At 37.5% G+C, this 13,424-nt stretch overlaps 1 protein-coding gene across 3 annotated transcripts in view; it reads right to left on the bottom strand.

The window, feature by feature from the left end:
* ITGA8 (integrin subunit alpha 8) overlaps window positions 1-13,424 on the bottom strand; it is a 193,481-nt gene that overhangs the window by 146,609 nt on the left and 33,448 nt on the right. For all 3 annotated transcript variants that reach the window (XM_027594760.2, XM_027594757.2, XM_027594758.2), the window contains exons 5-6: window positions 7,704-7,765; window positions 6,568-6,613 (exon numbers count right to left, since the gene is read on the bottom strand). In XM_027594760.2, the coding sequence (XP_027450561.2) occupies window positions 6,568-6,613; window positions 7,704-7,765 (108 nt within the window). The remainder of the gene's footprint in view (window positions 1-6,567; window positions 6,614-7,703; window positions 7,766-13,424) is intronic.

Here is a 13,424-nt window from a genome sequence, read left to right as displayed (position 1 = left end):
CTGGCTACAGCTGGATAGAACTTTCCATTCTGACAGAAGAACCAAAGATGAACTACATAATTTTATCTGTCTTCCCAATGCCTTCACAATACATACTCCCTCCATCTCCAAATGAGAAAAATATCTGTGTAAAGACACCTGTTGGCAAAATTTATGAATTAAATTTTTAATCTGGAACATCGTGGCTAGAAGAAACATCATCTAATTTTGAGATCATCTAACCAAAGCATAACTTCTTATAAGTGGGGAAACTGAGGCCCAGAGAGCATGAGTGCTTTCTCTCCGGTCATGTGGTTTCACTTTTAAGATATTTGGCATTACAACCAAGGTCTCCTTTGGCATTCTAAGAAGACATTTTGTGTTCTCACAAAATACAGATTAAATCTAAAACACTTAATAGATTATGAAATCTATCAGTTATGTTAAGGGAGGGAATTACATAACATTTGAGCTCTTTATTTTTTTATGCTAAAATGTATACGGAGAGCATAAAATTATGACAATGGGAGGCTGTGAGGTCCAGTGAGATCCAGAATTTTAGCAAAAAAAAAAAAAAAAAAAGGAATCCATGGCTGCCAACAATGATATGGTAAGAACTTTGGCTAATATCTCCCAAATAAAGTCACTATTAAAAGTCTTGAAATATGATCATATTGGGGTGGTCAAATATCCAAAAGATGGCCAGCAATTTTCCACCACAATTTCCATGCATTCCTATATTTATAATGGACATCTAAGGGACAAGTGTGATCTCATGCTTCTTGTGAGAAAATTGGAGAAATGACTTCAAGAAACTAACATTTAATATTAATTTTAGTTTTAAAGCCAAATTATTCTTTGGGAATTTACTGATAATTCACACAATCCTTCTGTTTGAAGTCCAAAAGGAATAAAACTATCAAATCTGGCCATAAATATTTCCCAGTGACTGTGCCTGAAATGATTGTGAACAATGTCTACAAAATTTGCCAATTTTCTCTGGTTTAAAGCTAAATACCCCCTTCCCACCTCCCCCCCACACACTGCCTTTGTTTTCTTTAGCTGCTTCAATAAACATTATAATCTTAAGCCTAAATAAAATTTTACGTTACCTATCACAGACAATGCTTCTAAATCTCCTTGGTATGGCTACTTTTCAGCAAATTATCACTGTCCGACATTTTAACTTAAGGAAAGAATGATCTAATCCAGTGAATTAGATTATCTAGTCAAGTGAACTAGAAGAAGTCTTTTTAAACACACATAATTTTTACTTTATAACCATCTGCTACATAAAATATAGTTTTTCAATTTGCAAAATAATTTTTAAGACTGAAATGTTAATTATTTGATGTTCATAATTGTACATGTATGAATTAAGCTTAATAGTAATTTCACATACAATTTTATCATAAACCCATCTCCCAGATCTCTTCCATTGGCTTTTAAAAAAACATTTGTAGTTTTTTATTATTTTATTTTTTATTTTAATTCCCGTATAGTTGAGATGCAGTGTTATATTAGTTTCAGGCATACAATACAGTGATTCAGTAATTCTATTCATTACTCAGTGCTTGTCAAAATAAGTGTACTCTTAATCCCCTTCATATATTTCACTCATCCCCTGTTCCCCATTCTCCCCTCTGGTAACCATCAGTTTGTTCTCTATAGTTAAGAGTCTGTGTTTTGGTTTTTCTCTTTTTTAAATTTGTTCATTTGTTTTGTTTCTTAAATTACACATATGAGTGAAATCGTGGAATTTGTCTTTCTCTGACTGACTTATTTCACTTAGTAATAAACCCTCTGGATCCATCCATGCAGTTGCAAATGGCAAGATTTCATTCTTTTTTATGGCTGAGTAATATTCCATCATTGTTTCTATACCACTTCTTCTTTATCCATTCATCTATTGATGGACAGCTGGACTGCTTCCATAATTAGGCTATTGTAAAGAATGCTGAAATAAACATAGGGGAGCATATATCTTTTTGATTTAGTGTTTTTGTATTCTCTGGGTTAATATCCAGTAGTGAAATTATGGGGTCATATGGTAATTCTATTTTTTAATTTTCAGAGGAAGCCTCCACAGTGGCTGCACCAGTTTGCATGGTGGGAACCAACAGTGCACAAGGATTCCTTTTTCTCCACGTCTTTGCCAACATTTGTTGTTTCTTGTGTTTTGATTTTAGCCATTCTGATAGGTATGAGGTGATATCTCATTGTGGTTTTGATTTGCATTTCCCTGATGATTAGTGACACTGAGCATCTTTTCATGTGTCTGTTGGCCACCTGTTTGTCTTCTTTGGAGAAATGTCTGTTCAAGTTTTCTGACCATTTTTAATTAGATTATTTATTTTTTGGTATTGAGTTGTAGAAGTTCTTTATATATTTTGGATACTAATTCTTTATTGGGTATATCATTTGCAAATATCTTCTCCCATTCAGTAGGTTGTTTTTCAGTTTTGTTGATTGCTTCCTTTGCTGTGCAGAAGATTTTTATTTTGAAATAATCCCAATAGTTTATTTTTGCTTTTGTTTCCCTTGCCTCAGGAGACATACCTAGAAAATGTTGCTATGGCTGATGTCAGAGAAATGACTGCCTATGCTCTCATCTAGGATTTTTATGGTTTCTGGTCTCACATTTTGGTCCGTGATCCATTTTGAGTTTATTTTTGTGTATGGTGTCAGAAAGTGCTCCGATTTCATTCTTTGGCATGTAATCGTTCAGTTTTCTCAATATCATTTGTTGAAGAGACTGACTTTTTCTCATTGGATATTCTTACCTCCTTTGTTGAACATTAATTGAGTATATAACCATGGGTTTATTTCTGGGCTCTCTATTCTGTTCCATTGGCCTATGTGTCTATTTTTGTGCCAGTACCATACTGTTTTGATTTCTATTAGCTTTGTAGTATAACTTGAAATCTGGAATTGTGATACCTCCACTTTGCTTTTCTCTTTCAAGATTGCTTTGGCTAACCAGGGTCTTTTGTGGTTCTGTACAAATTTTAGAATTATTTGTCCTAGTTCTGTGAATAAATCCTGTTGATATGCTATTTTTGCCATTTTAATTACTTATGGGTCTTCATGTGCACCTCCTTTGATTGATTTTATTGGGGACTCCCTGTACCTCCTGGATCTGTATTTATGTTTCCTTCCCCAGATTTGGAAGGTTTTCAGCTATTATTTCTTCAAATAAATTTTCTGCCCCCTTTTCTCTCTTCTTCTGGGATCCCTATAATGTGAAAATCACTATGCTTGATGGTATTACTGAATTCCTTAAGTCTTTTCATTTTGCATTATTTTTTTCCCTCACCTGTTCAGCTTGGTTGCTTTCCATTACTTTATCCTCCAGGTCACTGATCTGTTCTTCTGCTTCCTCTAGTCTATTATTTATTTCATCTCATGTATTTTTAATGTCATTTATTGAGTTCTTCATCTCTGATTGGTTCTTTTTTATGTTTTCTATCTTTTTGGTAAGGGTCATTGATGTCCTCCACTCTTTTCTCAAGTTCCATGAGTATCTTTATGATTACTACTTTAAATTCTCTATTGGGCATATTATTTATCTCCATTTTGCTTAGATCATTTGCTGTGATTTTTGTCCGATTCTTTCATTTGGGACATAATCCTCCGTCTCCTTATTTTGTCCAACTCTCTGTGTCCGTTTCTGTGTATTAGGAAAGTCAGCTACATCTCCTGCTCTTGAAAGTAGTGGCCTTATGAAGAAGAGGTCCTCTACAGTGTGGTGTCACCAGTTCATGAGAACCTGGCACTTCAAAGTGTCTCCTATGTGTGTTGTATGTGCCCTGCTGCTGTGGCTGAGCTACTTTTTCTTCAGTCCAGGCATCTGCAGTGGCTCTCTTTGCCTGTTGTGGGTAGGGTTTGGTCCCTGTGCTGTTAGTCGTCCAGTCTGGGGCTGCCTTGAGCTTGAGTTGAGTCAGACCAGGCATTTGCCAGAGATGCAGTATCACTGAACTTTCCCCATGTTGTTGCCTGAGAAACTTTCATTGGTGGGCAGGTCCTGCACTCAGAACCACTGACTGTCCCCAGCCCACTGCTGGGGCCACAGTATGACAGGTGTGTGTGGTTATCTTTCCCTCTCCTCAGGCCAGGAGTCACTGTGGAGTAGTGCTGGCCCATGTCAGGTCTGTTTGCACACTACCAGACTTGTTGCACCACTTTATTTTTTGTTTATTTTTGTTTTATTTTTATTATGTTATATTAATCACCACACAGTACATCATTAGTTTTTGATGCAGTGTTCCATGATTCATTGTGTGTGTATAACACCACTTTGGATGTCTTCTGGCCAAGAGTGTTAAAGGGGTGGATCCTCAAAGTGCATAGGGGCAGGAGGCAAGGTGTCAGCAAGTTTTTTGCTGATCTATGGGAGGGGACCTGCAGCAACTGGGACTAAAGCTGGTCTGACTGGAGGGGGACAGATCGACTGAAGTGCAAATGGTGTTAGCAAGTTAGGTAGTAAGTATTGGCAATGCCATGCTGGTTCCTGCAGATGGCATGTTTATGCTGGGGTTTTAAGTCCCACTGGTTATAAGAACTTGTGAATGTCAGCCCCTCTGGTTTTCAAAACCAATGTAATAGGGATTCATCATCCCCCTGAGGGATCCCTGACATGATAGTCTATTTCTCTCCCTTCTCTGTGCCTGCAGTGTCCCTCCCTCCCAAGGACAGCCCCAGGGGTCTGGTTAGCTCCCTACCACATCTTTACCTTTCCTACCCTCTTCAATATGACGTCTTCTCTACATTCAGTTGTGGAGTTTGTTCTGCCAGTCTTGGGGTTGTTTTCTGGGCTATTTACACTGATGTGAGTGTTATCTAGTTGTATCTGGGGGACAAGGTGAGCTTAGGGTCCTCCTAATCCACCATCTTTCCCAGACTCCCAATATTTGTACTCTTCCATTGACTTTTAAATATGATCAGGTGTCTTCCATTTTAAAAGAAAAACTTCACTCAACTATTCATCTCTTTCATAGTCTACTCTATCTTTATCCTAAACTTTACAGCCAAAATTCAGCAAATATTCTCTGTCATCTCTATGTAGGCATCCCATCCACATGCATGGCTTTAATTGTCACCAAGATGCAAGTGATGGAAGTTTGTATTTTAGCCTAGATATCTTCTCTGAGCTAAAGCCCATACATCTAAACACTTATGTGAAGAACCTTGAATATCTCAAACATTTTCATATTCAACATAACCAAAAGCAAACTCATAATATTCCCTCTACAATACACTCCAAACCTGTTCTCTTCCAGGGTTCCCCATCTCAGTGGGTGAGACCCACCTATAACCATGCAGTTGCAAAAGTCAGAAACATATGCTTGGCATCCTCCCTTCCCTCACCCACACATATCAACCCATTAGATAAGCTGTTTATTTCCCCCCCAAATCATCTCTCAAATTTCTCCCCCTTTTCAATCTGTACTATTACCACTCTAAGAAGCAAGCATCTTCATCTGAACCTTATAGCTAGTTTACCTTATAAACTTATAACTAACTTATCACTTTATGACTGGTTTGCTGATACTTCACTTTGGCCAACCTCCAATCCAGTTTCCATATAACAACCAGAGTGATCTTTTCACCCCAAAACATAGATCTGATCATAGCATCTCATGCTTAAAACTCTCCAGTGGTTTCTCATTATTCTCAAGACAAGCAACAATTAATTACTATAGCTAAGGCCATCTATTTAAACTCCTGCAATCCACCAGGGACTTCTTATTGTTTTCAGGAAAAGAAAAATCTGCTTACCTTGGCCTGCAAGCCATGGCCAGGGGGGCTGCTCCACATCACACAGCAGCTCCTCCCCATCTCCTGACTCTGGTCACCCTGGCTTCCCTCTCTCTCACCTGACTGCTCAGCTTCAGGTCATAGAACCTTTCCATAAAGTCCCTTCTCTCTTTGCTAGTTCCCTCCTAGCAAAGTTCAGATCTCAGCTCAGGGTTGCTTGCTTCCAAGTTAGTTGACATTAGGGAAGTTGCTGGCCTATGTAACACCTTTTTAAGAACTAGAAGGCATCACCCCGTCTGGGCAGATGCTGTCCCACATCTAGTTCAGGGCTCCCTAAGCAGAGCACAGGTTGTATTTCAGTCCCCTGTTCGCCAGTGTTCACAGGACAAAACAGCTGCAAGAAACACCCTCGGAGAAGCCTCCTACACTCTCATGGCTCCATCATGACAGGCCTTTCCTTCACAGCGAGTACCACGTGAGGACTTGGGTGAGTGTTGGATTAATGCCTGCATCTTCCCCCAGGTATTAACATTGTGAGGGTAGGAACAATGTCTGTCTTTACTCATCACTGTATCCCCAGCATCTAGCAGCACAATGCCTGGCGTAGCCTCAATAAACACGTGGTGAATAAATGAATTAAGTTGCAACAGTATTTTAAAATATCATTTATATAACAATGTACAATGGGAAATGATAGCTCAATTATTTGGGAAACCATGAACATGGATATAAAATGAATGTAATAAAAGGTCAATGTTTGATTGTTACTTGTGCTTCACCTTCTTGTTACTAACAACAAATGGGCATTTCTTCTCTGCTAATGGAACGTACCTTGCCAATAAAAACTTCCCGGTCCTCCTACTATGAGGTCTCCATTCTACAAAACAGAAACAGCAACAATTGGAAAAACCAAACAAAACAGATTTTTTTTAAAGGTGATAAATCATTGTTAATAAGCATTGCTCTCACAATTTGTTATACACAAAAAAGCAATTTTTAAATGAGGCCCTTCTATCAGAGGCATGCAGCTCATTTTAATTCTTTTTCTTGCTTTCCACTATTTAGTGTGTTAGCATAGTAAATAATTTTCATTTGACTCAATTAGCTAAGTTGAATTCTTTCCCTTGAGGATATATAAATTCAGTTCTTTGGCACTGCCTCAGGTAAGCAAAATATATACAAGTTTAATGCTGTGTAATTTAGCAGGCATTATCTTTTGAGCCTTGGCAACAAAAAGAAAATTTGGTTTCTATTTATCTCAAGGCCACAGTAATGACTGTTTTTTCCATACATCTGCAACCACCTCCCTCTCCCCTTCTCAGGAGAGAAAGCAAAAACTCCAGACTAGCAAATATAAATTTTTCCTTCTCCTTACAACCCCACCTTCCAACCTCTGCATCCTTAACTTTCAGTGGAAAAAAAAAGGACAATGATTAAAAAAAAAAGGCAATGAATTTTGTAGGCTGAAGAATTTTTTCTATACTATTTTCAAAACCATGAAATCTTTGTACCCTCTTACTAGGCATCTCTGTTTTTAATTTTGTGAAAGGATGTGTGAATTTTAACACTAATGTTAAATCTCATCAGTGAATTATAGCTAAGAGATAAAGCAATTCACTGATTCTTGTGATTTTTTTTGGAAGCACATTTTTCCCACTGAGTTTTTGAGATTTTTCATTTAAAATGACCATCACAAGAGATGGGAAGAAAGACTGTTGCTTTTTATCATATGTATTTCTGTGTTATTTTAAGAGTTTGTCATCTTCATAGATTCATAAAAATAAAGAGCAAACAAAAACATTTGAAGAAGTTGCCAAAACAGACTAGATATATACCTAAAGATTCTTTTGGTGGTTGTGGTTTATGGGGTTGGGGATGCGAGTGAGACAGAGGGCAAGAGGGCAAAAAAAAAAAAAAAAAAAACAGCTAATACAAATATTAGAAGCTACAAGACCAAAGGAATTCACCTTATAAAAATCCAGACTAAATCCTGCTTGGCAGTAACCCTGGCCTTCTGGATCAGCATTACCTAGAGGGATCAAAATGTAGAAATGTTATAACATCATCATTCCCAAGGTATATTTTAATAACCAATTCAGGATATTCTGTTATTTTCTCTATATACTTCTAAATTTAAAATAACCAATATGTGTTTTATATTTTTTTAAATTCATTCTGAGTAAGTTATGACATATATTTCAATTTATTTTCTTGTCCTAAATATCATCATGATTCTCTAGTAAGATTGTTAGGAATAACGTCCCTTGGAGCTATCATACTGGGTTTTACAACTCATGTTTGTTTGAAGAAATAAACTCTCCTTCTTTCAGCCATGTTCTGCATTCTCCATGTGGCAGTAATGTGTTTCTGAGCTGCCTGAGTGTTCTATGCGAAGCCACATGTGTCATTCCTAAAGAAATCCCTTGAGCAAGAGAGAGGTAAACAAGGTCACCTGGGCAGATGCTTTCTGCTGAGGGCACCAACAAGGATTCCAATTTTAATGATTGCCAAGAGGAAGTTAATTTAAAATTGTTCTATTATCATTAGTTAGGTACATTTGGAAATTGCATTTATGGTCACAATGAACCACACGGGCACACTGGAATAAAACAGTGTTTGCAAAAGAGAAAGCTCTCTAGTAATGGCTTATTTTGTATTCTATCCAATGTAATTCACTAACTGAATGTCCAATAGGTCCTTACCATACCGTTTTTAAAATTATGGGTAGGTCAACCTGTGGATTCCCAGGGGATTGTTATAAAAAGTTTCTAGGACATCAGGATCAGGAATTTACTACTGTCTACAGCTTCTTCTTCTTCTTTTTTTAGATTTTATTTATTATTTGGCACAGAGGGGAGAGAGAGAGAGACTGATTGATCATGAGCAGGGGGTAAATGTAGGGGGAGAAGCAGACTCCCCACTGAGCAGGGAGCCTGATGCCAAGCTTTATCCGAGGACCCTGGGACCATGACCTGAGCTGAAGGTAGACGCTTAACCCACTGAACCACCCAGGCACCCCCCGTCTACAGCTTCTAAAGTCCTTAGCATAAAATCAAAACGTAGTTCAGTGGGGGGCATCTCAATCATTATGTAGTTTGATATGAACATGCAAATAATTACTCCTTTTTTTTTTTTTTTTATCAAGGATATTCCTCAATGGAAACTAAGAAAAGAGAGCAGGAAAGGAATTGGACATTATCATAGGAAAAATATATAGACTAGGTATGCCTGTTCCAGAAGCTTTTTGATAGATCTAGCCTTTCTAGCTTTTTCTAGAATGTCTTCTGTTTTTTCTTTCCTTTGGTTAATCCTTAGCTAATTTTAGCATTGTCATCATCCATTTCTCTCCAGATGCTCCCTGTATATTTTAATACACTGTTCTATCGTGTACACTGTATTTTTTTACAATAATACCTGTTTTTAATTCAAATGTCCATTAATGCCTTGTGGGGTTCTTTTTTAAAGCTAAGAGTTTTTTTCCCCAGCTTTATTCAGGTATACTTAATATATAAAAAATGCATATTTTAATATATGCATTTTGATGAGTTTGGACATAGGCATACACCCATGAAACCATCACCAAAATCAAAGTAATAAGGATTTCTATCACCTACAAAAAAATTCTTGTGTCCCCTTGTTTGTTTGTTTTCTTGTGGTAAAAACACTTAACATAAGATTTAACCTCTGCAATTTTAAGTGTACAACATCTTACGCTATATTTTTATGAAATTTCTTCCTTATTTTAAGTTGTATTTTGTGGTTTGTAGTTCTGAATGCTATAAAATTCCCTAAAGGTTCATGTGTATAACCTCCAATGTCTGGGTACCAGTTTTCTGGAAGTTCATGTGTGTAAATATTTCTATATGAATACCTGATATATGATTATGTAAACACATATGTGTAATCTTGCATATATTTAGAAGTATATTTTTCTAATGTACAAACCTCTTCAGAAATCCTTTTTTTAAAGCCAAGTCTTTCTTTCATTTTTAATATTATAAATTATTCAAAAAGGAAGAAATATGACTGTTCTTTGAAATTATTTTGTTTCAAAACAGGAAACTGAAAAACTTAAGAGAAAATACTAATTTTTTATGAAACTCATTGAGAAAATAACCAACTTCAAATGTTTATTTGAAGCAGTGGTTATAAGAAAATGTGAGGTAATTTTTTCTCTTAGAGTTATAGTTCATAGAGCTAAAGGAATCTATCTTCCTGAACTTCAGAGCGTCTGTAAATTTTAAAATTATGTCCCAGAATGAACTCAAGAATCCAGGGAATCATGCTGATTGGAAGACCATATGTAAATAATCCTCACCTGAATTATGAATGATCATAAGAGCTCTAGGCATGTCATGAATATGAAAGAGCAGATTAGTTCCCATACTGCTAAACGTATCAGTGGGGTATGTTTGTGATAGGGAATTAGCATGAGAGAGTTCTTTAAATTCTCTTTTGAAAATAATATTGCTGGTGTTCCTTCTGTGATATTGACCATATGCTCCTGAACAAGCTGGCTTTGTGTTAATGAACTGTAAACACCCAAGGGAAGGACAGGAAGTCCGCTCCTTGGGTGAATTTAAGGAGGAAGTATTTGTAGTAAGAGAGTGACCACAAGGAATATGAAAACTGTAGCTGTGTACTAGAGTTGGAAGAATTCTTGGCAATTTATTTAGCTATTCTGCAATTCAACATGAACTCCATTTTTACCTTGGTCAAGTTGTTCTTTTATTTAGGAAAATAAACAGTAAGTAAACTGGCACCATAATGTGCCCGTGTCACTCAAGACACAAGGCTGCTATAATTCTTATTTTCAGGTAAAGGCTCAGACTCATGTCTAAGTGCCATGTGCCGTATTTTAACTTGAGTTCTCTCATCACAGAGGCACTCAGTCAAAAAGGCAGAATAAGAGGCAGTGACAAATTTTATAAACGATCACCCTCCATGTTGGTTGGAAGAGTATGAGAGATCACCAAGGCAAGAGGAGTGTGAAGGATGGGCTCACCGTTTCAGCTCTACTAGTTTACTGTACTGGGGAAGGCTTTTTAGCAAAACATGAGCAATATGATATGAACAGGATTGGTGAAACATGTTCCGTGTTAAATCTCAGCCCTACCATTAGTTTTCTGAGTAAATTCAGGATTTTATTTATCTCTCTACTTGACTTTTATCTTTAGCATAATAGTAATGGCCTCATACTGAACCAAGGAACACAACACTCTGAGTGGGACATGACCCAAAATATGCCTCTGTTGGCTGTTGGCTGTTGCCTATACCTGGGAAACTCCCGCTCGCCCTCTCCAACAGCCATTTGCTAAGAGAGCTCTTTGGTCCTGTCTCAAAGCTCCTCTCCCCACCCAGGCAGGCCATGTCACTCCCTACTTGCTTGCCTTATTATATTTTTTCTTTGTAGCACTTTTTGCTATATGACGTTATATTATGAACTTTTCTTTTAAAAAAATTCTTTTCATTGATATATAATTGACATATAACATATTATTAGTCCAAGGTATATAACATCATGATTTGCTATATGTATATACTACAAAATGATCCCTACAGTAAGTCTAGTTAACACCCATCACTACAGATCATTATAAATTTTTTCTTTTCTTTTTTTTTTTGGTTGAAGATTTTATTTATTTATTTGACAGAGACAGACACAGCAAGAGAGGGAACATAAGCAGGGAGAATGGGAGAGGGAGAAGCAGGCTTCCCACTGAGCAGGGAGCCTGATGCGGGACTCAATCCCAGGACCCTGGGATCATGACCCAAAGGCAGACACTTAACGACTGAGCCACCCAGGTGCCCCATAAATTTTTTTCTTATGATGAGAACTTTTAAGATCTACTCTCTTAGCAACTTTCAAATATACAATACAGTATTCCTAACTATAGTCACCCTCCTGGTCTTTACAGCCCCTGGACGTTTTTATCTTATAACTGGACGTTTGTACCCTTTGGCCACCTTCACCACTTTCACCCATCTTCCCACCCCCCCACTTCTGGCAACCACCAATCTGTTCTTTGTATCTATGAGTTTGGCAGGGGGGTGGTGGTTTTGCTTTTGTTAGGTTCTGCATATAAGTGGTATTTTTCTTTGGTATTTGTCTTTCTCTGTCTGACTTATTTCACTTAGTATAATGCCTTCAAGTTCCATCCATGTTGTCCCAAATGGCAGGATTTCCTTCTTTTTATGGCTAACCAACATGCCATTGTACATATATATAACATCTTCATTATCCATTCATCCATTGACAGATGCTTAGATTGTTTCCATGTCTTGCCTACTGTGTGCAATGTTGCTATGAACGGGGTGGGCGCAGATATCTCTTTGAGATACTGATTTCATTTCCTTTGGCTATATACCCAGATGTAGAATGACTGGATCTGAACACTTACATGTTTGTTGTCTGTCTCCCCCACTAGAATGTAAGTTTCTTAAAGATTGGGTTTTATTTTCTCTTGTTCTGTGCTTTATTCCCCAAACATAGAATAATTAGTGTTCAATGTGTTGAATAGATACATAATCGAGTCTCATTATCAACAAGGAACCCTCTGTTTTAAAGCCATTTAAAATAAAACCTTAATTTCACAGATTATTCATTCGGCTGACATTTGTCATGATGTGAGGAAGTGGCTAATTAATTTCAATATTTTTAAACAAAAGTCATGATCTTCTCTTTGCCAAAATCCTCCCCCAAAACCATCTGAGTTAGCTGTTTCACTTTGATCTTCAGATTAAATCTCAGTGGCTTCTTTATTAACCCTCTGATATCACTGATCCATTCTTTATCTTCATTGTTTTATTTCTTTTTAAAATTTTTTTATTATGTTAATCACCACACATCATTAGTTTTTGATGTAGTGTTCCCTGATTCATTGTTTGTGCATAACACCCAGTGCTCCACGCAGAACGTGCCCTCTTTAATACCCATCACCAGGCCAACCCATCCCCCCACCCCCCTCCCCTCTAGAACCCTCTGTTTGTTTTTTTCAGAGTTTTTCAGAGTCCATTGTCTCTCATGGTTTGTCTTCCCCTCCGATTTCCCCCCCTTCATTCCATTGTTTTATTTCTGATATGTGTTTATTACCTTGCCAAAATTAATCTTTTTTTTTAAAGATTTTATTTATTTATTTATTTGACAGAGAGAGACACAGTGAGAGAGGGAACACAAGCAGGGGGAGTGGGAGGGGGAGAAGCAGGCTTCCCGCTGAGCAGGGAGCCCGATGAGGGGCTCGATCCCAGGACCCTGGGATCATGACCTGAGGTGAAGGCAGACGCTTAACGACTGAGCCACCCAGGCACCCTGCCAAAATTAATCTTGAATCTAAAAAAAATTCACACAAAAATGGTGAAATTTTACTTAACAGTTTTGGAAATCTAATTTGGAATTGGGTTGTTAAAAAATCAATTTCCTGAAACCAGTTACCAGAATGTTCTAATGACATTTCTTTCCTCAGTGCGGTTTTGCAAACTATCAGGAATATGAATGAAAATCCACTGGTTTCTTTCTGGCAAATCTCAATGACCGACACGACAGGTAGAAAACTGGAAGAATTCACAAAAAGACTGAGTAGATCTACCAATTGGAAATGAATGCTGTCCCGGGGCGCCTAGATGGCTCAGTCAGTTAGGCAGCTGCCTTTGGCTCAGGTCATGATCCCAGGGTCCTGGGATCGAGCCCC

The sequence above is a fragment of the Zalophus californianus genome, chromosome 9, assembly GCF_009762305.2.
Source record: "Zalophus californianus isolate mZalCal1 chromosome 9, mZalCal1.pri.v2, whole genome shotgun sequence".
NCBI classification, from domain to species: domain Eukaryota; kingdom Metazoa; phylum Chordata; class Mammalia; order Carnivora; family Otariidae; genus Zalophus; species Zalophus californianus.
Note: the sequence above shows the minus strand (reverse complement) of the source record. Positions and strands in the feature narration are given on the sequence as shown.